The 22,372-nt window shown below is 42.4% G+C and overlaps 1 protein-coding gene across 6 annotated transcripts in view; it reads left to right on the top strand.

Annotated features, from left to right (window-relative positions):
• Nucleotides 1-22,372, top strand: part of CHID1 (chitinase domain containing 1) — a 96,884-nt gene that overhangs the window by 10,174 nt on the left and 64,338 nt on the right. For all 6 annotated transcript variants that reach the window (XM_035121831.3, XM_035121844.3, XM_088666001.1 and 3 more), the window contains 3 exons: nt 878-984; nt 2,067-2,128; nt 12,477-12,569. In XM_035121831.3, coding sequence (XP_034977722.2) covers nt 878-984; nt 2,067-2,128; nt 12,477-12,569 — 262 coding nt within the window. The remainder of the gene's footprint in view (nt 1-877; nt 985-2,066; nt 2,129-12,476; nt 12,570-22,372) is intronic.

Below are 22,372 nucleotides of genomic sequence, written 5' to 3'. Positions count from 1 at the left end.
GTGGACTCAGCTATGCAGCTGCAAATAAAATGTTTTAAGTGTGTTGTAAAGTACAATATAGAAATGTGACACTAGATGGCAACAGTGAGCTATGGCAATTTCAATGCATTAAAAAAATTAAAAAAGCATTTTCACAGCATTTTTTATATGTGTGTAGATTTCACCTACGTGTGGGATGCTCAAATGTGTTCTTTTTTGTTTCACAAGCTCCATGATGGTGCAGCGGGTGGGCCTGGATCAGACTCCTTTCCACAAGATGGACCAGCATTGGATCCTTGGCTAGCCCTCCTCTGCCCTTTCAGCACCCCATTCCTGTGCCTTCACTGGCATCAGCTGTAGCTTCCTATCCACTTACCGTACACTTGCTGGGTTCTGATGTTTATCCTGACCCAGAAATCAGTTTCCCACGGAAGATTAATGGAAGAACGTGTTCCTACTCCACAAAATTGCTTAGCTTCTCCTTACCTGTACCCCAAAATTTGAGGTAAAAGGGGACATGATTTGAAGTCTTGGTGCATATGGGCAGCCACACCGAGCTCCAAATGTTTATGCTGAAAGGGAGTAATTTGCTATACAGGTGCCACATACCAGGGATGGAAGACTTGTGTCATCTAGATTTTGTTAGGACTGCAACTCATGTCACCCCTGACCATTGGCTGTGGTGATGGGGGCTGATAGAGTCCAACAACAGCTGGTGGGATCACAGTTTCTCCATCCTGGTCACATATTTCCACCTGAAGTACATTAATAAGGATGGAGCAAGTTTTAGTAGTGGAGAAGGAGTGGAATACGTATTTCAAGAGAGCATGCCACAGCAGTTTTCCTAATAGCGTAGAAAATTAATAGTCTCTCTTTCTCCCTTTCTGTATTTTTTCAGTTCCACGACTTTTGTTTGAAGGCTGGACTTACCATGACTTTGAGAGTGTCTTTGTCAGTGAAGATGAGATAGAAGAGCTTTCTAGCAACCTGATCCAAATAGCCAAGGTATCTTAAGCCTATCTCTGAAAAATAAAGAGCTAGTGGCTTTTTAATGTGGCTTTTTAAAATTATTGATGACGTATCAGGGTTAGTGAATTAATTCTGGCTTAGATGTCACAAACAGGTTTTATATATTACAAACAGGAGTGAATAAAGGAAGCTTGATTCTTAAATGTGGAAGTAATTTTTTTAATGTGTTGTTAGTGCTCAATAGCATGTGGGTGAAAAGGAGGGCTAAATGCTAGCATGTTTAAACTCAGGGGCTGTGAATTGTGTTTACATAAAAATCCCTAGGTGACACAGTGCATACTGATATTTTATTTATTATTTAATTCACCATGATTGTAAAAAAAGACCTCAAAGCAGTTTGATGTGATACTGTAATTTATATGTGGGCAGCATGGTTGTGTTTAAAATCTATTGCCTTATTTATAAAAACTGCATAAACAGCCATTTTACATGATGATGTCCAGGTAAGCAAACTAATGAAATAGCAACATAGCTTAAAACAAAACCAGTAAGCACAGGCATTCTAATTAAATGGCGAAACAGCAGCAGCAGAAAAGGAATAACCTACACCTGATCAAAGCATTAAGAGGCAAAGGCAGGATTCTTTTCATGAGATGTTTAAACTTTCAACATCAAAAGTAATAACCACAATGATATTTGTTCAGAATACAGTGGTATCTCTGGTTATTAACTTAATCCAGGCATCCCCAAATTTCGGCCCTCCAGATGTTTTGGACTACAAGTCCCATCATCCCTGACCATTGGTCCTGTTAGCCAGGGATCACGGGAGTTGTAGGCCAAAACATCTGGAGGGCCACAGTTTGGGGATGCCTGACTTAATTCATTCTGGAGGTCCGTTTGTAACCTGAAACTGCTCGTAACATGAGGCACGCTTTTGCTAATGGCGCCTCCCGCTTCTGCCATGCGACTTCCACTCGCATCCCAGAGCAAAGTTCACAACAAGGAGCATCTACTTCTGGGTTAGTGGAGCTCGTAACCCGCAGTGTTCGCAAGGAGGAGAGTACGTAACACGAGGTTCCATTGTAAATTTACAATCTCCAATGTTTTCATTATTTTAGAATGAGAATTTTGATGGCTTTGTGGCTGAAGTTTGGAGTCAGCTAGGAAATCAGAAGCAAACGTAAGTCCAGGATTTTCAAGATGCTATTTTTTTTTTTTGTATGTCGAGTTTCACTGACGATTTAATAGGATTCATTCAAAAGAAAACATGCTTAGGAGTACTGTGTAAGTAAATTACGGTCAAGAAACTTGACAGAGTAGATACCACTAAGGGTCTTTTCTGATGTTTACTGTTGTGTGGTGACTATTTCAGTGTGTGCTGCACCAGGAAAATCTAGGGCACATTTTAGGAATCCACAGCTGTGATTGTAGGAGTTAGAGTAATGGTTGCCTGGAAAGATGATGTCTCTTGGACTCTTTATCCATGTAGCCTAAATATCCCCAAACTATTAGAGCATCATGGGAAAGAGATATGCTGCAATGCCTCCTGTAGGACCCTGAAATGACAGTCACCCCCCACTTTTCATGTGCAAACTGGTTACCACTAATTTTGTGGTTATCTGTGAAATCAGGTAACACGGGAAGGCATCAACAAGAGGGTATGGGGAAATTATTTTAAGCAAAATGATAAATGCATCGGCTTTCTGCCTTCTTTCCCACTGTCACATTGCCTTGTTTCTTCCCTCCTTTTTGCTTGTCAGATCTGGCCCCAGCAATTCTTTGTTCTTAATGGTAGAGACGTCAACAAAGAAATCCTAGGTGTTTATAGTCAAGATTAGCATTGATCTCCTGATTGCTGTTTGTCCAACAATTTCAGGTTGCAAAAAGGCCTGTCACCTTGCTTAAATGAGTATTGTTGGTGGTGTCTGCTGATGCCAGAGGAAAAACAATCATTAAGTACCATAGGTGTAATCCCTTTGCCTTAATGTGGCTCTTAGACCTGACAGTGGGATTTTATCAAGATCACAATGTTTTCAAAAGCTTTTTTCAGGGAAGGTGAGCGATAGATTAGCTGCATCATCAGTGTAGGTAGATCATGCCAGTTCTTTGAGCGTGGGGTCGCGTTATTACCCTACTGAAGGGAAAAATGTACTGTTTTTGGAGGCAGGGAGCGGAAGTTGCTCAAGTTGTTAATATGATTTGATTCGGGACCCCCAGTGTGGTGTGCAATAATACTCCAAATCTATGTAATCCTGAAACCAGGTCAAACATTCCAAACAAAATTAACCAGAAATTAAAAAGGCAAAGAAAGTATAACAGGTAAAACTTCAGTGTCACAACCAGACACCATTGAAAGTCAGGTGAGTAGTAAAAATTTCTACTTTCATCTAATAGCCATAAGAGAAAGAGGACTTTGGGGCATGTGCCCTTTTTGTGCTGAGACCTATTTGCTAGCTAAGAAGCTAAACAGGAAGCAGTTCTTGTTTGGTAGAGTCACTTCCCAAGCAAGCCCTTAGGAAGCAATACTGAAATCAGTCTCTAGAGCACCCCATTTTGCCAAGAAGTGAGAAGTTTCAGGATTTCCAACGGTTACCTGTGGTTGGTTTCCTTTGGATGAGGTCACAGAAGACTTGTGGCATTTTGCAGCATTTGCATATATAGAAGAACATAAGAAGAGCCTGCTGGATAATGTCAATGGCCCGTCTAGTCCAGCAACCTGTTCTCACAGTGGCTACCCAGATGGGAAACCTGCAAGCATGACCCAAGCACCATACCTGCCAAGTTGCTGTCAGAGAAATAAGGGACCGGGCCGGAAATAGCAGACCGGAAGTAGCGCTGCCGCCATTTTGGAACTGGGCGGAGCATGCTCAGAAGTGACAGCTGGGAAAACGGGGATTTCCCGGGGAAAACGGGAGACTTGGCAGCTATGCCAAGCACAACAGCACTCCCCGCTCCTGTGGCTCCCTGTAATGATACAGGTTGAGTATAGGTGGAAGTTTGCAATTTAAACATTCAAGCCACTGTCCCAAAATTTGCCGCCACATCAGATTTCTGGGACTTTGCCAGCACCATCAGAATCCTTACAGCAGTGTTTCTCAAGCTTTTTTGGGCCACGGCACACTTGTTCCATGAAAAAAATCACGAGGCACACCACCATTAAAAAAGTTAAAAAATTTAACTCTGTGCCGCCCTATATTGACTATATAATTATGACTGTAATTTATTCTGTATCTCTTCCTCTCCCCGCTTTTTAAATACCAGTAAATGAAGCCAAAAGAGAGACAACAGTGCTTAAATGCACAGATGTTTAAATGCACTTACTTGCAGGCATGCTAAGGTAGATTTCATTCGGAGGGAGGGGAGGAGAGGTGGAGAGAGGGAGAAGGGGAGGGAGCACAGCCCAGAGCCGGCTCCACTCGCACTATATTGTTCCAGGCACCGAGGCGAGTGGGGGTGGGGAGAGAAAGAAAGAAGCTGCAGGGAAATAAAGCGGCAGTTGCTTACACGTGCGTAAACGGGTGCCGCTTTATTTCCCTGCACGGAGGAGGGAGGAGGGAGGAAAGCTGGAAAGCTCTGCAAGGGAGGAGGGAGGAAAGCTCCGTGAGGGAGAAAAGCCCCGTGCATCCCCTCTCCCTGGACTGAAAGAAAGCCGTAGCTGCTTACATGCGAGTAAGCGGCTGCTGCATTCTTTCCCTGCAGGGAGGAAAGCCCCGCGTGTCCCCTCTTCCTGCACGGAAAGCAAGCGGCAGCCGCTTACATGCGAGTAAGCTGCTCCTGTTTTCTTTCCCTGCAGGGAGGAATGCCTTGTGAAAGATTGGCGGCCGCCAGGCGTCGCAGCACACCAGCCAGCGTCGGGCGGCACAGTACTGTGCCGCGGAACAGCGGTTGAGAAACGCTGCCTTACAGAGAGCAGTTCAGCCCTCTTGTCCTCTTGACTCCAGCTGCAATGACAAGCTGCTTGTATTTACACAAGACTCTGAATTAGCACATTTTACTGCCTGGAGTCTGACAAGCCTTTCCCTGGTGATCATGTCAGTTTCATTGGAGTGCAGAGAGGGGAGATGGTGAAGGAAATCTGCATATATGAATGATAAGGCTTCCCTGCCATGCTTCAACAAAGCTTGAAATATGAAAAAGCCATACCCAAATGTGTACAACTACTCTATGGAGAGAAAAAAGATAACACATTTGTTCAGATGCGGCACAAATAATGCAGGAAATGAGTTTGTAAATTCACATTCCCACATGGCTATCAATCTGTTTTAAAAACATGGAATCACGATACAAATTTGTGTAGAACTGCATTTCTGTATTTCATACATGTGCATCAAAAATAGGAGAGAGGCTCAAAATGCATGAAATCTATCTTAGTTACTTGCAATTGAGTTCAGAGCAGTTATATTCACAGGGTTTCTGAACTCGGATCAATGCATCTGGTTCCATGCACTCTGGGGGAGTGCTGGATGTGAAGAATGACAGTCTCAACAAACATTATTTGTTTCTAACCCCGGGCATGCTAGTTCATGTCATAATTACGTTTAGAGGAAAATTATGTTATTGTTTCCTACCCAAACAAAACTGGATTTTGCTACTTGAAATATGATGTGCTGTTCTTAGTATTATCCACACAGTGGCAGTATTGTGATAACTCTGTTATTCACTGATCTTTTTAGAGGATCATATTTTTTTCTTTAGCCATGGCAAGTTAAGGGAGGGATCTGAAACTATTGGAAGGTTTATCGTAGATTAATGCTATCTCGTTTGTGTTCCCAACATTTATATACTGATGGTAGTAATCATGCTGAAGTGGTCTGAAAGGGAGAAAACTCCAGGTTAATTGGGCTCTGATTATTCTCTCTTTTTAAAATTTGGGATAAGTAGTCACATGAACAATAGCACTAGCATTTTTTTTTTCAAATTAGCCAAAGGCAGTGGAGTCCAGTTCTTAGTCACACAAATACTACCGACTACCTAAAACAGAAAACAAAGATGTGTACCTGAAACACTCAAGGGATCCATAGCTGTCAAGTTTTCCCTTTTCTCGCGAGGAAGCCTATTCAACATAAGGGAATTTCCCTTTAAAAAAAAGGGAGAACTTGACAGTTATGAAGGGATCATTTTCTACTATAACTAAGATTTGCTGATCTTATTATCAATATTTAATAATCATGTACAGAGTGGATAGATCTAGAGAAGAATAAGGATTCCAAACTTTGTGTAGAAGTGAAAGATCTGAATATACAGGAATAAGCTTCCATTCTGGACAATTGTAGTGATTGCTGTTAGAAGCCATTTAAGTAAACTAACTGCAGGTAAGCTTGCATCTTAGTAAATGTCAGGGGGTTGTTGCGGCTACTCTCGAGTAAAGACGCTCCAGTCCACACTGTCTTTAAGAGTTTTATTGTGCATACTATTTACAGTGCAGAGATAGCAGAAAACATGACCACCTAGTCACTTTCAGAACCTGGCAATGGCTTCCCTCTGCTTCTGGGCCAGCGCAAAAGCCTGGGCACCCTGAAACGCCTCCCCTAAGCCCCACGTGTGGGCGCGCGCCTCAATTCAGGCGCCGGAAGGAAAGGTCTCGCCTCTTGCTGGCTGGGGTGGCGCCTGGGCTCTGGCGTCTTGCTGAGGCCCTCATCCGCTGTCCCTCGACCAGAGCAGTGCCAAGGCTTTGACGTATCGCTGAGCCCTTCCTGCCTGCTCTGTTCCCCAGAGCGGTGCTAAGGCTCAGACACGTCACTGAGCCCTCTCTCCATTCCACTCCATTCCTCATTCCCTCCTCCTGACTCGCTGCTTGTGCTATCACTGGGCGAAGTGCTGGTCAGGATGACGGGGGGGGGGGAGGGGGGAGTCTCCTTGTAGGGAGTCTCCCTGACAGTAAAGAAAGCTTCAAAGACCGGGCCTTGAGAAATCTGACCTTGCCTGGTGATTTGGTATAGTGGAGGGGTATGGATGTTAGAACTGGCCAACATTATTATTCATTTCTTTTGTCCTGGAAATTGAGCAGCTTGTCTATGGCAAGATGTTGAGCTGGAGCTTATGGAGTAGCTGCAGGTGAGACTCTTGAAACCCACCCGGCACATTAAAGTAGAAGTGGCAAAACTGGAAGCCTATATGTTTCCCTGCTTTTTGAACCTATTCAGAGATGAAAACAATCTCAACTATACTAAGCTAGGTTTTATTTTGCTGTTATAGTGAATAGAAACCCAGGCAGATTTGATGCTAACCCATCACATAACATTATACAGGCAATGAGGCATTCCCTTCTATTTCATGTGCAAGTGGAGGAACCTTAAAGGCTGCTCATGAAGAAGAGGGAAATATGTGAGCCCAAGGATTAACTGTGGTGTGTGCTCTTGTCACAGCTAAGTTAATCATATCTCTTCCAATCTATGGATGTGCATTGTTTTTCTGTATTTACAGTAGGTTGTAGTAGTCAGAGGCTGACTACTTGAGTCTTACCATTTTCCTTTTGTGAGCAGCTAGTTGCAAATGATTACATTGGATGATAGTTAACTAAGTTTTATTCAGAGTAGACCTATTGAAATTCATAGACCTGACTTTGTACTAGGGCTTCCTTTGAAGCTGACTCCGAAACTGCAATTAATCCAGAATGTGGCTGCCAGACTGGTGACTTGTAGTGACTGCTGGGACCATATAACACTGGTCCTAAAATATGGCTCCCAATATGTTTTCAAGCACAATTCAAAGTGTTGGTGTTGACCCTTAAAGCCCTAAACATTCGCACCCTTGTATACCTGAAGGAGTGTCTCCACCTCTATCGTTCAGCCTGGACACTGAGGGCCTTCTGGTGGTTCCCTCACTGCAAGAAGTGAAGTTACAGGGAATCAGGGAGAGGGCCTTCTGGGTAGTGGCTCCTGCCCTGTGGAATGCCCTCTTGTCAGTTGTCAAAGCGATGTCTGATGTATCATGTGTTCTTTATACAGTGGTACCTCAGGTTACAAACACTTCAGGTTACAAATGCTTCAGGTTACAAACTCCGGTAACCCAGAAATAGCACCTCAGGTTAAGAACTTTGCTTCAGGATGAGAACAGAAGTTGTGCTCCGGCGACGCGGCGGCAGCAGGGGGCCCAATTAGCTAAAGTGGTGCTTCAGGTTAAGAACAATTTCAGGTTAAGAACAGACCTCCAGAACGAATTAAGTTCTTAACCAGAGGTACCACTGTACAGTCATACCTCGGTTTAAGTACGCTTCGGTTTGAGTATTTTCAGTTTAAGTACTCCGCAGACCCGTCTGGAACGGATTAATCCACTTACCATTACTTTCAATGGGAAAGTTAGCTTCAGGTTAAGTACGCTTCAGGGTAAGTACAGACTTCTGGAACCAATTGTGTTTGTAAACTGAGGTACCACTGTATTCTGTTGGAAGTTGCCCAGAGTAGCAGGGCCAACTCAGTCAGATGGATGGGGTACAAGTAATACATTATTATTATTCTGTTCAGTAATGTCAATGGGTATGCTCTTGAGTAAAACTTTGTTGACTGCCACCCAATGACTTGCTTTTTAAAATTCAGTGCATTGAGAATGCCTTAGATTGGTATTTGTAACAGGCATGATTTTGATTCTGTGCAAACAAGGTCACACATTTAAATTTGTTCAGGCTGATAGTCAACAGTAGATGGTGCCACAATCACATAGTTTATTTGAAAAGTGCTGCCTTCACTATATGCTGCAGGAACATCTGCATTTGACCTTCAGGTATCTTATTAACTGTGGGAAGAAAAGAACAAAACTTCTGTAGACACATCAGTACTTCAGTCTGAACCTTGGAAATTTAACCTATTAATCAATGGCTTACTGTAAGTCCCTTCCTTCCTTGGTATTACCTAGAGCAGTGAAAGGACAAACAGCAATAACTCATTCTTGAACTGAGATTGCTTTTAAAAAAAAGTTTATTTTTTTGTCAGCTGTCCACAAACACAGCTTTATTATATTGGGTCTTTTCATTTCATTTTTAAATTCTTCTGGGAAATCCTTGATTTGGGGGGGGGGGCAGCAACCATCAAACTTGAGCATTAGCTACAGTTAAATTGAGACTCTAAAAGGAATGCAACAAATACTGTGAGCTGCAATAAATGTTCTGCTGAGGTCAGCATCATTTGCAGCTTCAAGAAGGACAAAGCTGTTTTGTGATACCCGAAATGTCTGAACAAGAGTGTAGTGGGGAGGAGGGTGAGCAGCATTGTATATTCAGGAGAGAACCGAGGTCAGAAAGTTTAAAATACATAGCCCACCTTTTAATTGGGCCTGGGTAGATTCTCAAAGTGCCATGTGCTTCAGAGGAATATCTGAAAGTTCAATTTGACAATAGCAAAGCACAAAATGAATATTTAACTATGTTTTGCCATGACGACAGTTTGCTCCAGCCTCATTATACTTTTAAAAAATGCAATGCAGCATGTGCATTTCCCTCCGTCCCTCCCGAGTTGACAGTGATAATATGGGAAAATATGGTTTTAAAACGCTCAAGTCTTCTGTTGAGACGAGCAGACATATAATTTATTGGATGTTTTTAAATGGGCACTCAGCTAGGGCCGTTTGGGGATGGCGGAGTGCATGCAATGCTTGATTTACATAATCTATTTAGGGTGACAAATGGGAGTACACGTAACTGAAGTCTGAGCATTAACCACTAATCCCTTGAATTGGCAAGAAGTGCTCTTAGGCCAGAGAGATGGCTTGACAAGTTAGGCTGCCAGTACTTAAATCTTCTGGGCGATTTTTCTTACAAGAGAAGCTGCCATCCTTCTCCCACCTTTGCCATAAATCGGGTAAACTGCTCAATACCAAGTTTAGTATAAAAAACAATGTCAAGTTGATGAATATTGTCTCTCTGTGTGTAAAATCTCTTTGAACCCACATTAGTAGTGAGGTGTTGTTGTTTTGTGGTGCCCTGAAAACAGTGCTTGAAACACCAGCAGCAAAATCCAGATTGCAGATGCTACATTTTATTTTTATTTTGTGTGTGCCAGTGGGTATATCTCATCTACACAGCCCATGAATAACCCCTAATCAATCAGCATCTCCCCACCATTCATAGAATCATAGAATGGTAGAGTTGGAAGGGACCCCCGAGGGTTATCTAGGCCAACGTCCTGCGATGCAGGAATATTTTGCCTGACATGGAACTCAAACTCACAACCCCGAGATTAAAAGCCTCCTGCTCTACTGACTGAGCTATCTTGGTGAAGAGGTTGGCCACATATCTCCATAGATTGCTCTTGGAATGAACATGCAGTGTTGGCTGATTAAGCTAAATCAGGCATTGGCAACCTCCGGCCCATGGGCCATATGCGGCCCACAGAAGCCGTTTATCCGGCCCACGAGTCGCCCGGTCACCAAGCCGCCCGCTCGGCAAGTCCCCACGCCCCGCCGCGCTAACCCGGCGCAGCACGGAGACTCACCGAGTGGTGCCAAAAACAGCGTCTGGGTATGCCCAGACACCAGAAATCGCTTCTGCGCATGTCAGGGCATGCACAGAAGCGATTTCTGGTGCCAGGCTGTCCATACCCAGACGCCTGAAATCGCTTATGCACATGTCAGGGCATGTGCAGAAGCGATTTCCGGCGCTCCGAAAATGGGCCGCACAGCACCGGAAATTGCTTCTGCGCCTGTCCCGGCCCACGGACCAACGTCAGTGGAAATGATGCGGCCCACGGCTGAAAAATGTTGCCGACTCCTGAGCTAAATCCATTGATTCACTGGATGGTGTTAAAGTACCGTAAGGATTACTTTGAATAGACCTATTGCAATTAATGGACCTAACTTCGTCATGTTCATTAATTTCAGTGTGTCTACTCTCAATAAAACTTGGCTGAGCACCACCTGCTATTTTCAGCAGAGGTAATGGCAAAAATCTGAAGGGTACTACCCAGTACAAGCAGAGATAGCTGAATATTCTTTTATTCCCCTCTGTGGAGGATGATCTCATCTTCTCGCCCACCCTTTCTGCATATTATTTACTTAATGCTTTTAGATATTTGAGAATAGAACATTACAGTGAGGGTACTGCAAGTGTAGATGCATTTGCAACACGACAGAAAAAATGTAGGAGAATTATTTCTTCTCAACCGGTTGCCTCCTGGCTTTACTGGCAGAGTGTGGGCTGTTAACCACCTTTAATGGAACACCTTCAACTACTTAAAAGGCTTCTGACATCAATGTACTAAATGACTGTTGCTGGTTGTGGGACTGCAAACATGTCATATCTGGGCTAATTGGGGCCAAGGGAAAGGGAGCCTAGCACTGTCACTCCCTCCTTTTCCTCATTGCTGCAAGGGAGAGTCACACAACGTCAGGAAGAGGGAAGTCCAAGCAGAGATTTCCCTTTTCTGTGAGTGCCTTCCAAGCATCGCCGATCACAGCCAGACATGTGATAAGGCATGGAATCACTAGGTTACCGAGGAAGATGGGGAAGAAGGAAAGGCCCAAATAGTAAGAAAAGAGCTGGGAATTAAGAGAACATGTGTACCTTAATCCTCAAACACTGATGGGGGAAACCTGTGGCCCTCCAGGCAGCATGGCCAATGGTCAGGGATGACAGGTGCTGCAGTCCAACAACATCCAGAGGGCCACAGGCTCCTTACTCCTCTTCTACTCACACTAAAAGGTAAAGGGACCCCTGACCCATTAGGTCCAGTCGTGACCGACTTTGGGGTTGCGGTGCTCATCTCGCGTTATTGGCCGAGGGAGCCGGCATTCACACTACTGCCCATTTAAATAAGAACCAGGTGGCCATTGTGCCCCCATGCTGCTTCTGCCCACCTTAGGAAGAGTCTGTGCCCGCAGGCTCATGCATATACTGACCTTGATCCTGCTTCTGCCAGCCTCTATATGGGAGTGAGAGACAGCAACAGATTGCAGTGCCCACAAATTGCTGCTGCTTCCTCCAGGAAGAGACACTGACTGATCAGTGTGTCTTTATGCCTGATGAAGGCAGGCTGACCATTGTGACCTCATGATGAAGATGCTGACCTGCAGACTGGCCATTGTGACCACATGTTGAGTTTGCATACCTGAAGAAGAGAGAGTACAATGGGGGTCACTTGCTGCTGCTGCTGTTACCATTACCATTATAATTATCACAATCATCCTTTGATCTTCCTTCAACCCAAATGTTCCCAGGGGAGTATTCAGATACAATCAATAAAATACAGCATATTATTCCTTGATCACATAAACCAGGATGGGGAAACCTGGTCCTTTTAGATGTTGCTGTACTCCAAACTCAACATCTGGAGGGAACCAACTTCCCCATCCCTGTCCTAAAATGAAGACTGAATAAAAAGTATCTCTTTTGTCACCTCCTGTTACATCCTATTTAAAGGGAGAATGGATTGTTCAGGGCCAAGTCCTATTAGAGTGTATCTTCAATGTTTAAGGAAGGAAGAGTATTTCCTGACTCAAGCATAGATGTTTATGCTGATAACATTTTTAAACAAGAAGAGGTTGTTGTTCCACAATTTAGTTTTCTTACTTGTAGACCTAACGCCATGTTTTTGTTACAGGGGTCTGATTCACTTGCTCACTCACCTCTCGGAAGCTTTGCATCAGGCGCGGCTGAAGCTGATGCTTGTCATCCCTCCCACTGTCATGCCAGGGTGAGTGTCTTTCTTTCAAAGAAAATCCCAGATGAATCTATTTTCAGCTTCATTCAAGCTATTTGGGTTTAATGTTTGCTGTGAGACCAGCGCATATATGCAGCCTAAAAAGCGAAGCGTGTATTCCCTCTTCACCACTGGAGAAAAATGTCAGGCTCAGCACCTTGGGGAAGAAGAGAGGGACACATTTAAGAGGCTTGGATTAGGAAATGTGTCTGTGCTAAGATTTAATCCCTCTGGGCAAGAACCGTGTATTCATTATGAAACCTCCAACCAAGGCACTTAATAAATATTGAAGCAAGCGAGCAAAAGAACTATCAAGTGCTATGTATACCAAACAGTGCTAAGGAAATGACTTTTAATTAGAGTCTTTATATTGATAAATGGATTATAAAATTTTGGAAGGAAATAAGATCTGTAATGGTATGAACCCATACATCTCCTAATCCAGGGTGGCTAAGGTGGTGCCATTCAGATGTTGCAGGACTACAGTTTCTGTACTGTCTGAACACTGATCCTACTGGCTAGGGCTGATGGAGAGATGGAGTCCAACAACTTCTGGAGGGTTCCCCCCCCCCCGGCCCTGTCCCAAAGCATCATGTATAGTGACAGTAAACACAGGTCAAGTAAGGAGATGTAAGAAGGAATGCAGACACTTTGAAAAGGCCATCTTCATGTACCGGTAACTTACTTTCCTTTGCTACCTGCCACATGTTTAGTTTTGCTAATGCCCATTTCACTCTAAATTGTTTTGTAATAATTAAGCAAAGTAGCTGCCTTCATTAGTACAAAACAGTTGGAAAGGAAGATCGCAAACTGAAAAGCACATGGTTATACAAATTGGCCAGTTGTGCACTACATACCTGCATTTAATCTGTGCCTTCTTCATCTCCCCAGTGCTTATTTATTTGTATAAAAAAAATATTCCTGGATTCATAATTTTATGGTTTGTACACAGTTTAAACCAGGCATCCCCAAACTGCGGCCCTCCGGATGTTTTGGCCTACAGCTCCCATGATCCCTAGCTAAGAGGACCAGTGGTCGGGGAAGATGGGAATTGTAGTCCAAAACATCTGGAGGGCCGAAGTTTGGGGATGCCTGGTTTAAACTCTTGGCGGAGGAACTATGCAATCCCTGTGCTGGCTAGATGGAACATTAGCCCTTCTTAGCCACATGTATTAGTGAATAGTTTCATTTGCTCAATGGCATCTGATGAAGAGGATACTGGTAGCTGAAACTGAGTTTTGCATAGATGTTTAAAATAACTTCAGCCTCCTCCTTGGCATGCAGACCTACATCTCAGTCTTGTGAGTGCCTGCAAAGGGGTAAACAATACTATCACCCTTTCATAGTCTGGGTCCTGTAGCTTGCTAAGGGTTTGGCCCTTCAAACCTCAATACTTGTGATGTTGGAGTCAGTTGCATCACCCAGTAGTGTGTTCTGTTGATAGCCTTGCCACTCTCTTCCTATCCTGATCCTGTGGTGTGTTGCCCTCGTCCGCTACTTCTCCGTTGTGTAAGGCCTTACAAAGCACAGCTGCATTGGCCTTTGCATTTGCATGTGTGAAACATCTGTGCTGCTTGTGATACATCAGTGCAAGAGCCCCGGGCCCCGTCACCTTGTACAGGATGCTGCTCAGTGCACAGGATACTGTAGAATTATTATTCATTTAGATTATTTTCAAACTGGCCTTCATCTTTTTAGATCCCAAGGCGGCATTCAAATGGCATGCCCAAAATAAAATTCAACAACACAACTAAAGCACAATCCAACAAGACACCTTTTAGAACAATAAAGCACGTCACAGTTCAGCATTTATAATGCTTAATTAGGCAGTTGCATTTTCATATTTGTGTTGCAGGGAGAGAATATGCAGAAGTTTGAAAAAAAATATTTAAAACTCCCGTTGAGATTCTTCATTCTTCTTGAGTAATTATTTTTGTTAGCCATGCTATATACCAGGCATCCCCAAACTGCGGCCCTCCAGATATTTTGGCCTACAACTCCCATGATCCCTAGCTAAGAGGACCAGTGGTCAGGGAAGATGGGAATTGTAGTCCAAAACATCTGGAGGGCTGAGGTTTGGGGATGCCTGCTATATACTGTATATACCTTTTTAAATGTTGGACACAGCACAAGGTTATTAATACAAAAATACGAGGAGGCCAGCACATCCCCGTAAAGAACTGCCGAAACATGGATCAGTCAAGTTTTTGTCTTCTTATTTTAGATTTAAAGCAGATTGCTCCAGCTTGTTAATTGTAGTCTGCTACAGAAAGCAAATGAGTGCTCTTAAACACATTTGCAGCTTCTACATTATCACTCATTATTACTACAAAGCTTATCATGAAGCTAATGCATTCTTTTCAAGATCTAGGATAATTGCAGCAAACAATAGACTTTGCAAAATGCATTTCTATATTTTAAATGTTAAGTAGAATGTAGGCAATTTCACAAATTTAATATTCTCTTGCCCCCTTGACTCAATAGAATTGGCTAGAATTGCTATACATGATTTGGTACGTAGATGTATTCTTCAGTGGGCAATTGTGGACAAGCCAGCTCAAATGGAGTGACTTTTACAGAGCATTTGCTGCCCTGCAGAGTACATTATTGCTAAGAATGAATATTCTTTTGTGGATCTCTGCATAAGGGCCTTTTGGAAATCCATAAAGCAGCTTCTTGTCTGGAGCATATTTTTGAGCACTTCCTCCTAAGAGCATTTTACTGAAATTAGAGGGGACAGGGACTGACAAATAGTTTGGAATTCTGCCATGTTTAAGGCCAGTGGAAACCACTGCAGCAATTAATCTGACTTCCAGCCTATTAGATTAATCATAATTGGATTAAAGTATAATCACTGTATAAAGTATGATCACACAGAGATTCCCCCTTGCACAAAATAACTCTATTCCCCTCCTGCGTGCTCTCTTAATTTGTTCTGGGGCTTCTCCCAACCCACTGGCGCAGATTTGGGGGTGATGTGGGTTGTGCACAGGGAGAGGAGAGGAGAAGAAATTCACACTGGGCAAGCAAAACTTGTTGCACCTGTTCAGTTATTTAGTTGAATGTCATCCCTTTCAGTGGATGCTGCCCTATGAGAGAAGAATGCTGATGGGGCCTTTGGTCTGATCTAGCAGAGCTCTTCTTGAGGTCTTAGGGTAGCCGAAGATTTCAGGAAGGTAGGTAAGGAAAACTATCTAATCCAAAAGAACAATACTTCCAATGTCATTCAAACAAGATAGTACAATAATGGCTCCCTGTACTCTGCACTAAAAGGGGGGAAAATAGGCACCCAGATAATCCAAATATTGTACCAAGAAAGGCAGAATAGCACAGTCAATATAAATCATGAAAATCAAGTGTATTTTCCTAATTTCTTACTTTGCGGGATTTATTTGATATTATTATTTGCATAAACATGTACAATTTTGTAGTAGAGAAGAACATGGAGCACTGAAGACTACTTTAGCCTCTCCCCTGATTGTTTGGCTGCCCCCCTGAGATTTCAGCTGGCAATGCCCACCCATATATGTTCAACCATATTTGTTACAACTGTAAAGGTTAGGAACTGTCTTGCGTGTGTAATGAAAGGTGATGTTTTCAAGGAGCTGAGTTATGAACACATTGCATATTTTTCCTCCTGCAGAATTGTAGCATGTATAACAGCCCTGATCATGAATTTCTTGGTACAGACCTGTGTTTTTTGCTCATGTTGTTCTGCAAAATGCCACACGTGTTGGCACTACATAGATTCAAAACTGAGGCATTTGTTTCTCATAAAAAGGAAGCACTCTTCGCACCCAGCATCTTGAACTATGGTTTAGCTGACTAGCTTGAAAGGACTTCCTCCTGCCTTGTAGGCGGAATCCATAAAAATTCTCATTTGTCTCTTTGATATTTTTTTAAAGTGCTAGACTGGCAATATGTGGTAAATTAGATTCATAGAATTACTGAGCTCCTGCTGGAACCTGCTTTTCATTGGCATATTTAATACTATGTCATCTTTATTCATTGTCACTTTAGAATCAATTTGGGTCTAACCTTTACAAATGATGGAAAGTGTACTTTTAATAATCTAATATCCTTCATGTGTTGGACTTGGAGTAGATTTAATCAGCCATTCAGCAAAAGGCATAGAAAATGATATAGCAAAGAATCAAATAACATTTGTAGACTCCATATCTGGTAGAAGTCTGATAAGGTAGACTGAGACTATTTTGTAAAACATCACCCTTTTGAGCAGGACCCCCAGTGGCTAAAACAGTGCTCCTTTTGTGCTCTGCCCTGATTAAAACCTAAAAGGAAGAGCATAGTTTCATGCTCTTTTTAACGGGTTGCTGTCATACCAATTCGGTTCACATTAAGATCAAATTGATGAAAAATGCTATGTTAAAGGAAGAGTATAAGGGCTTGAAAAATACTGGTACTTAAGGGGGGCGCGGGGGTAATTAACATCTGGAAAATGCAAGATATTTCATTTAATTCCACTAAAGGCACATTGAGGGAAACTGGAAAGTATCAAAATTGGGTTACCTTTGCAGGTTCTTCTACAAGGTTTTTACACCAAGTGAATTCAGGGTAGGCATAATTGGTGGAATAACCAATGTTTATAGTGGATTCAGTGCTGGCCTTAGACATGTGATTGTTTTTGATGGAAAGGTGGAATACAGAAATCTGACATAATTAAAAAACCGAGAAGTGCCAATTCTAATCTCTGCTGAACAAGTGATTCACTGCATGGCCTTGGGCAACTCACTAACACAATTTAGCATTAATTTTCAATATGCAAAACACAAAATTAGCATACGGCATTGTTTGAAGGGCTTTGCAGATTTTCTCTTCTCACAGCAGCCCTATGAAGTCAATAGTACTGCGTGTATAAATGGCACACCAGTGTAGCTCTTGGGCCTAGTTTATATAAATGACATGAGATGGTAAACCTGTTCCTGGCTTGTACCACTTCAAACTGCAAGTGGGGGTTTCACATGACTTTAGAGTGTGAAAACTAGCATGGTGGGGAGAAAGCTTTTCCCTGATGTGCCAGTTTTTAATGTACAGGATTGGCAGTTACACATACAGAAAGGGCCTTTTCTCCAGGGCCCTTCGGTGTCTTACCACCTTCACTCCCATAGATGTTGACAGCTCTCGTTGATTTCCCCTGGGAGAGTTTTAGGGTGCGGCATCTAGAAATACTCTGGAGGGGAGAAAGAAGAAATACCTGGGGAAAGTGATGTATTATCCCAGGAATAACCAACGTGGTGCCCTCCAGATATTGTAGGACCATGACTTCTATCATCCCTGGCCATTGACAAAGCTGACCAGGGCAGATGGGAGTTTAGCTTCATCTGCATTCTAGCATTGCAGCTAGAATGTATTGTAGGTTAGGGTTGCCATATTTTGAAGAGCGAAAAAGAGAACATGTTTGCCCACTTCACTACGACAACTCTCATTGTAAATACCCGTACTATATGTAGGCTTTAGAAGTTCACATTCCCATCTTAAAAATGTATACAAAAAGTATACATATACACAAAATGTAAACATACACTTTCTCATTCTTCAGCCTTCCTGGGTGATCCCAACGTGTCAAAATAATCTGAGCTGAAAACTGCATTTTAGGAGGGGGGGGGGAGGTTACATAGCTTATCACTGTATGACACACACCCGCACACACAAATCTAGTTCACCATTGTCTCTACTGTCCATCAGCAATTCTTCCAAGTTTCAGAGAGGGTTTGCCCCTACCAGAAATTGAACCTGGGTCTTTCTGCATGTGAAGCATGTACTCTACGACTAAGCTATGGGTGCAAGACTGTGTTGCCACACGTAAACAAAAAAACACAGACATTTTGCCTACTTTAAAAAATCTACGGACAGGAATATTTATGCTGAGAAAGGGGACATGTTGGGCAGAAACTGGAAGTATGGCAACTCTGTTGTAGGTGTTGTCCAGTAAAAAGTACCATGGAGATTTTGAGTGCCTGATATAGCACACCGCTTATTAGGAGAGAGAATTGGACTACTGAACCAGAACTTGTTGGAGTAGTCTATAACTCATCCCAGCAATTCAGGAAAGAGGTATCTACTTTTTGTGATATATACTGGATGTTAGCAAGTGTTGACTATATGTTTATTTAGAAAGCAGGGACATTAAAGGCTGCTTCCAATTGAGTGTACATCATAAATAACATCACAGATGAGGACAGGTTGTCTGTGTTTCTTTTATAGGGATTTTTATTACCCTGAAGGGTGAACCCACTTGCAGACAAGCAGTAAAACAGTAATATTTGCTTGGCTATTAAAAGCAATGATATAACTTACTACTCTCCTTGTCTATCAGAACATTTCCAGTAACCTGCAATAAAAACTTTCTACGGCTTGTTGGTTTCACTGAAAATGCTTCCTCCATTTGGAAACAAGCACAGGTAGTATCCTGGAAGTGCAGCCTTCAAGTAGGTAGATGTTCAGTCTCATCACACCTGTAGCACTTTAGTTTGACTGTAGTGCTGTCTTCACTCTAGGAAAGCATTTGTAAGGGGGGGCGGGCTTATTGATTGAGCAAAACAATTGTGGTTTTTTTGGGGGGGGGGAAGCAGGACAAGTATTGTTGAAAGTTTAAAATTCAGCAGCTGTCTTTTATCTCTACCTTTTGTACACCTCACAACTTTGAAGAAAGCGCATTAAAGCAATGCAGTCTCAGCAAAATAAACCTTATCAGATTGTTAGCTTTTCTCAGTTCAATGAGATGAGCAGTAATTCTGCTGCCTGTTGATGGCTTTTGAAAGTCAGATAAACAGAAAAGTCCTCTTCCTCCCAGACCGTGGTTATGTTTTTGTATGCATGCTATGTGTGTAATGCCCATGTGTTTTGCCATAATTATTGAATGTAGTATCCATAACTCTTGATGTGTGAAGGTCCTGATGAGTGTGGTTCAAAGAAAGTGAAGACCTGGGCTTTTACTGGGAAATTCCCATCAATGCTGAATTTCCTGTCCATCCCGCATGAAGGATATCTGTGCAGTCTGAACAGTAAAATGGCAAATGACGTATCTAGATTGTATATACTTGGACTTTCAAAAAGCTTTTAATAAACTCTCTTGGCAAAGGTGCCCAAGTCTTGGGATAGGAATTGGCCCACCACCAGTGGTAGCTCCAGTGTCACACGTATATGTGGTTGTGCGCAAGTGGGGGGATGCCTATGTACCCAAATTGTATTGCCCTGACCCATAGGTCTACGAATCCATGTATTGGACGGTGGGGAAGGCTTGCATGTTTGCCCCACTTTGATCCCTCACATGTTCTTTCTGAATGCTAGAAAAGGGCTTAAAATGTTTGGCACAGGAGCATTGTTAGGGGGTGACTCAGGAGATCTGAGCCCTGAGTCTCCTACTCCTTCTCCTTAATTTTTTTTTAAACTTTGCAGATTGGATAACTGAGTGCACTATGGTATGAACTGCAGTGCTGGTGAGACCCCTCTGTTTACCATCTTAATTTCTTAATATAGACACCTACAGATATAAAGTAGCACATGCAATTTTTTAATGGGAATTGGAGTCATGGACCTGTGCTTTTAGGTACTTAGCCACACTCTTGCTCTTTGGAGCTTTTTCATTTAGTCAAAAGATAACTGAGTTCGGGGGCGGGGGGGGGAGATACCGTGTTTTTAATATTCTGTTGGGAGCTGCCCAGAGTGACTGGGGAAACCCAGCCAAGATGGGTGGGGTTTAAATTATTATTATTATTATTATTATTATTATTATTATTATTATTATTATTGGTCTATAACTTTATGCATGGTGTGGAGGTAGTGGACAAAGAGAAGTTTCTCACATATAATTCCTTGTGCTCCGCTAATGAAATGGATTGACCATAGAATCAGAAGATGCAAAAGAATAAATGGAAGTCAAGCTAGTAAATAAACACCATGTATTTCTACAACATGGATATGATTTTTATTTATTTATTACCAATAATGAGTCTTAAGGCCTATGGCCTATGGAATATACAGTAATAGCCAAACAATCTTATGTGGCTTCACGACACTGAAATGCAGACACGGTGTACAATACAGTGGTACCTCGGTTTAAGTACACAATTGGTTCCGGAAGTCCGTACTTAACATGAAGCGAACTTTCCCATTGAAAGTAATGGAAAGTGGATTAATCCGTTCCAGACGGGTCTGTGGAGTACTTAAACTGAAAGTACTCAAACCGAAGCGTACTTAAACCGAGGTATGACTGTACCATAAACACAGTGTTCCAAAATATCTAGCTGTGCTGACTGGATATAACTTTCAAATGAGGGCTGGTTTTTTGACAGAGTCGGGATTGTTTTTGGTGGGGAGGCACAGGAGCGAGGAGAGAAGACAACTTCTCACAGTGCATCATTGTTTTAGTGAATTCACTGCCGCAAGTTGTGGAGATGGCCCTTTGTTTAGATAGATTTAAAAGGGAATTTGGCCAAATGTATGGAGGAGAGGTCTACCAATGGCAGTCACAATGGCTGTGTGGAATCTCCAGATGGCAGTAGTATACCACTGAGGAATATCAGAACTGCCTTCAAGCTCCACTTCTGGGCTTCCAGAAGAATCTGGGTATGCATTGTGGGAAGTTGAAAGCAGGATTGAATTGACCTTTGGGGCATGTTCCAGCAGGGCTGCCTTACATTTTAACATTAATGGTTGTATTTGCGGCTGCTGTTTTTATTTATTTCATAAAATTTACACACTGCTTGATTGTGAAAAACCTCAAAGTGTTTTACAAAAAGACTTAAGTCTGGATGAAATTCAGAAGAACAGGTTGCAGTCCTATGGCTGTACCCATATATAGCAGGGTGACTTTGAGTCATGGCGATTGTTATGGCTCATGAAATGTCCCTTCATGCATGCACACAGCAATTTGTATGCACATTATGTGTATTTTAGATTACCGGATAAACTGAGGATATTTCAGCTGGAGAAACTAAGCACCAGCTAGCTTATGGGCTTAATCACTTATACGAATGAGACCCTTCAAATCAGCATAGAATATTCACAGAAAATTAGGCCTTCTCTTTAGGTGTGTTTGAAAAAGGAGACAAAAATCAGCAGAAATTATGTTAAAAGCCTGTATGAGGGAGCAGCAGGTAATGTTCACCTCTCTCTTTTCTCTTCCATGCTGAATTGCTTTAGTTTTATGCTCGCTATTTTAACGTTTATTTGGGTAATACCTGAAATGGAAACTTCTTTGCCTCTTAAAAGAAGTCATCCGCTTGGTAGCATGCAGAGCTTTTCTTCCCTCTTCACCAAAGGGCATCTGTTTCTTTGTCATCTTTCTTTTAAAATTTTGAGATGAGCTCCAAATGGGCAGAGGCAGCAGTTAAGGAGCAAGGTTAATTCCATGTACGAAGCTGCTGAGCTATTACATTGTATTAAGCAATCTCATTTTATACCGTGCATGCCCTCAGATAACTGTCCCCTGTATAATGGTGGTTCTGGGAATGTCATGAGTCAGATAATTGATAGTGGTTTGCTTCCAATGTGAAGATTGCACTCTCCTATTGAGCAGCTACCCCCCACCTTTTTGCATTAATCTTTGACCTCACTTTCAAAAAAACACAAACATTTCAGTGAAAGGGTATATTTCATCATAGGGTATAATGATATCTTTAATGTATCCCACATATAGTTTTGCTATTCAAGCCCATTGACTCAGTTTTTCATTCTGTATCTTATGGTATCACTTTTAGAGAGGAATTTGCTTGGCTTTCGTGGAAAAAGCCCAACACATATTATACACAAACTCTTCTGTATTTAAACTAATT

This window comes from Zootoca vivipara, chromosome 1 (assembly GCF_965207765.1).
Source record: "Zootoca vivipara chromosome 1, rZooViv2.hap1.1, whole genome shotgun sequence".
Taxonomy (NCBI): Eukaryota; Metazoa; Chordata; class Lepidosauria; order Squamata; family Lacertidae; genus Zootoca; species Zootoca vivipara.
This window is presented reverse-complemented; position numbering and strand designations above follow the sequence as displayed.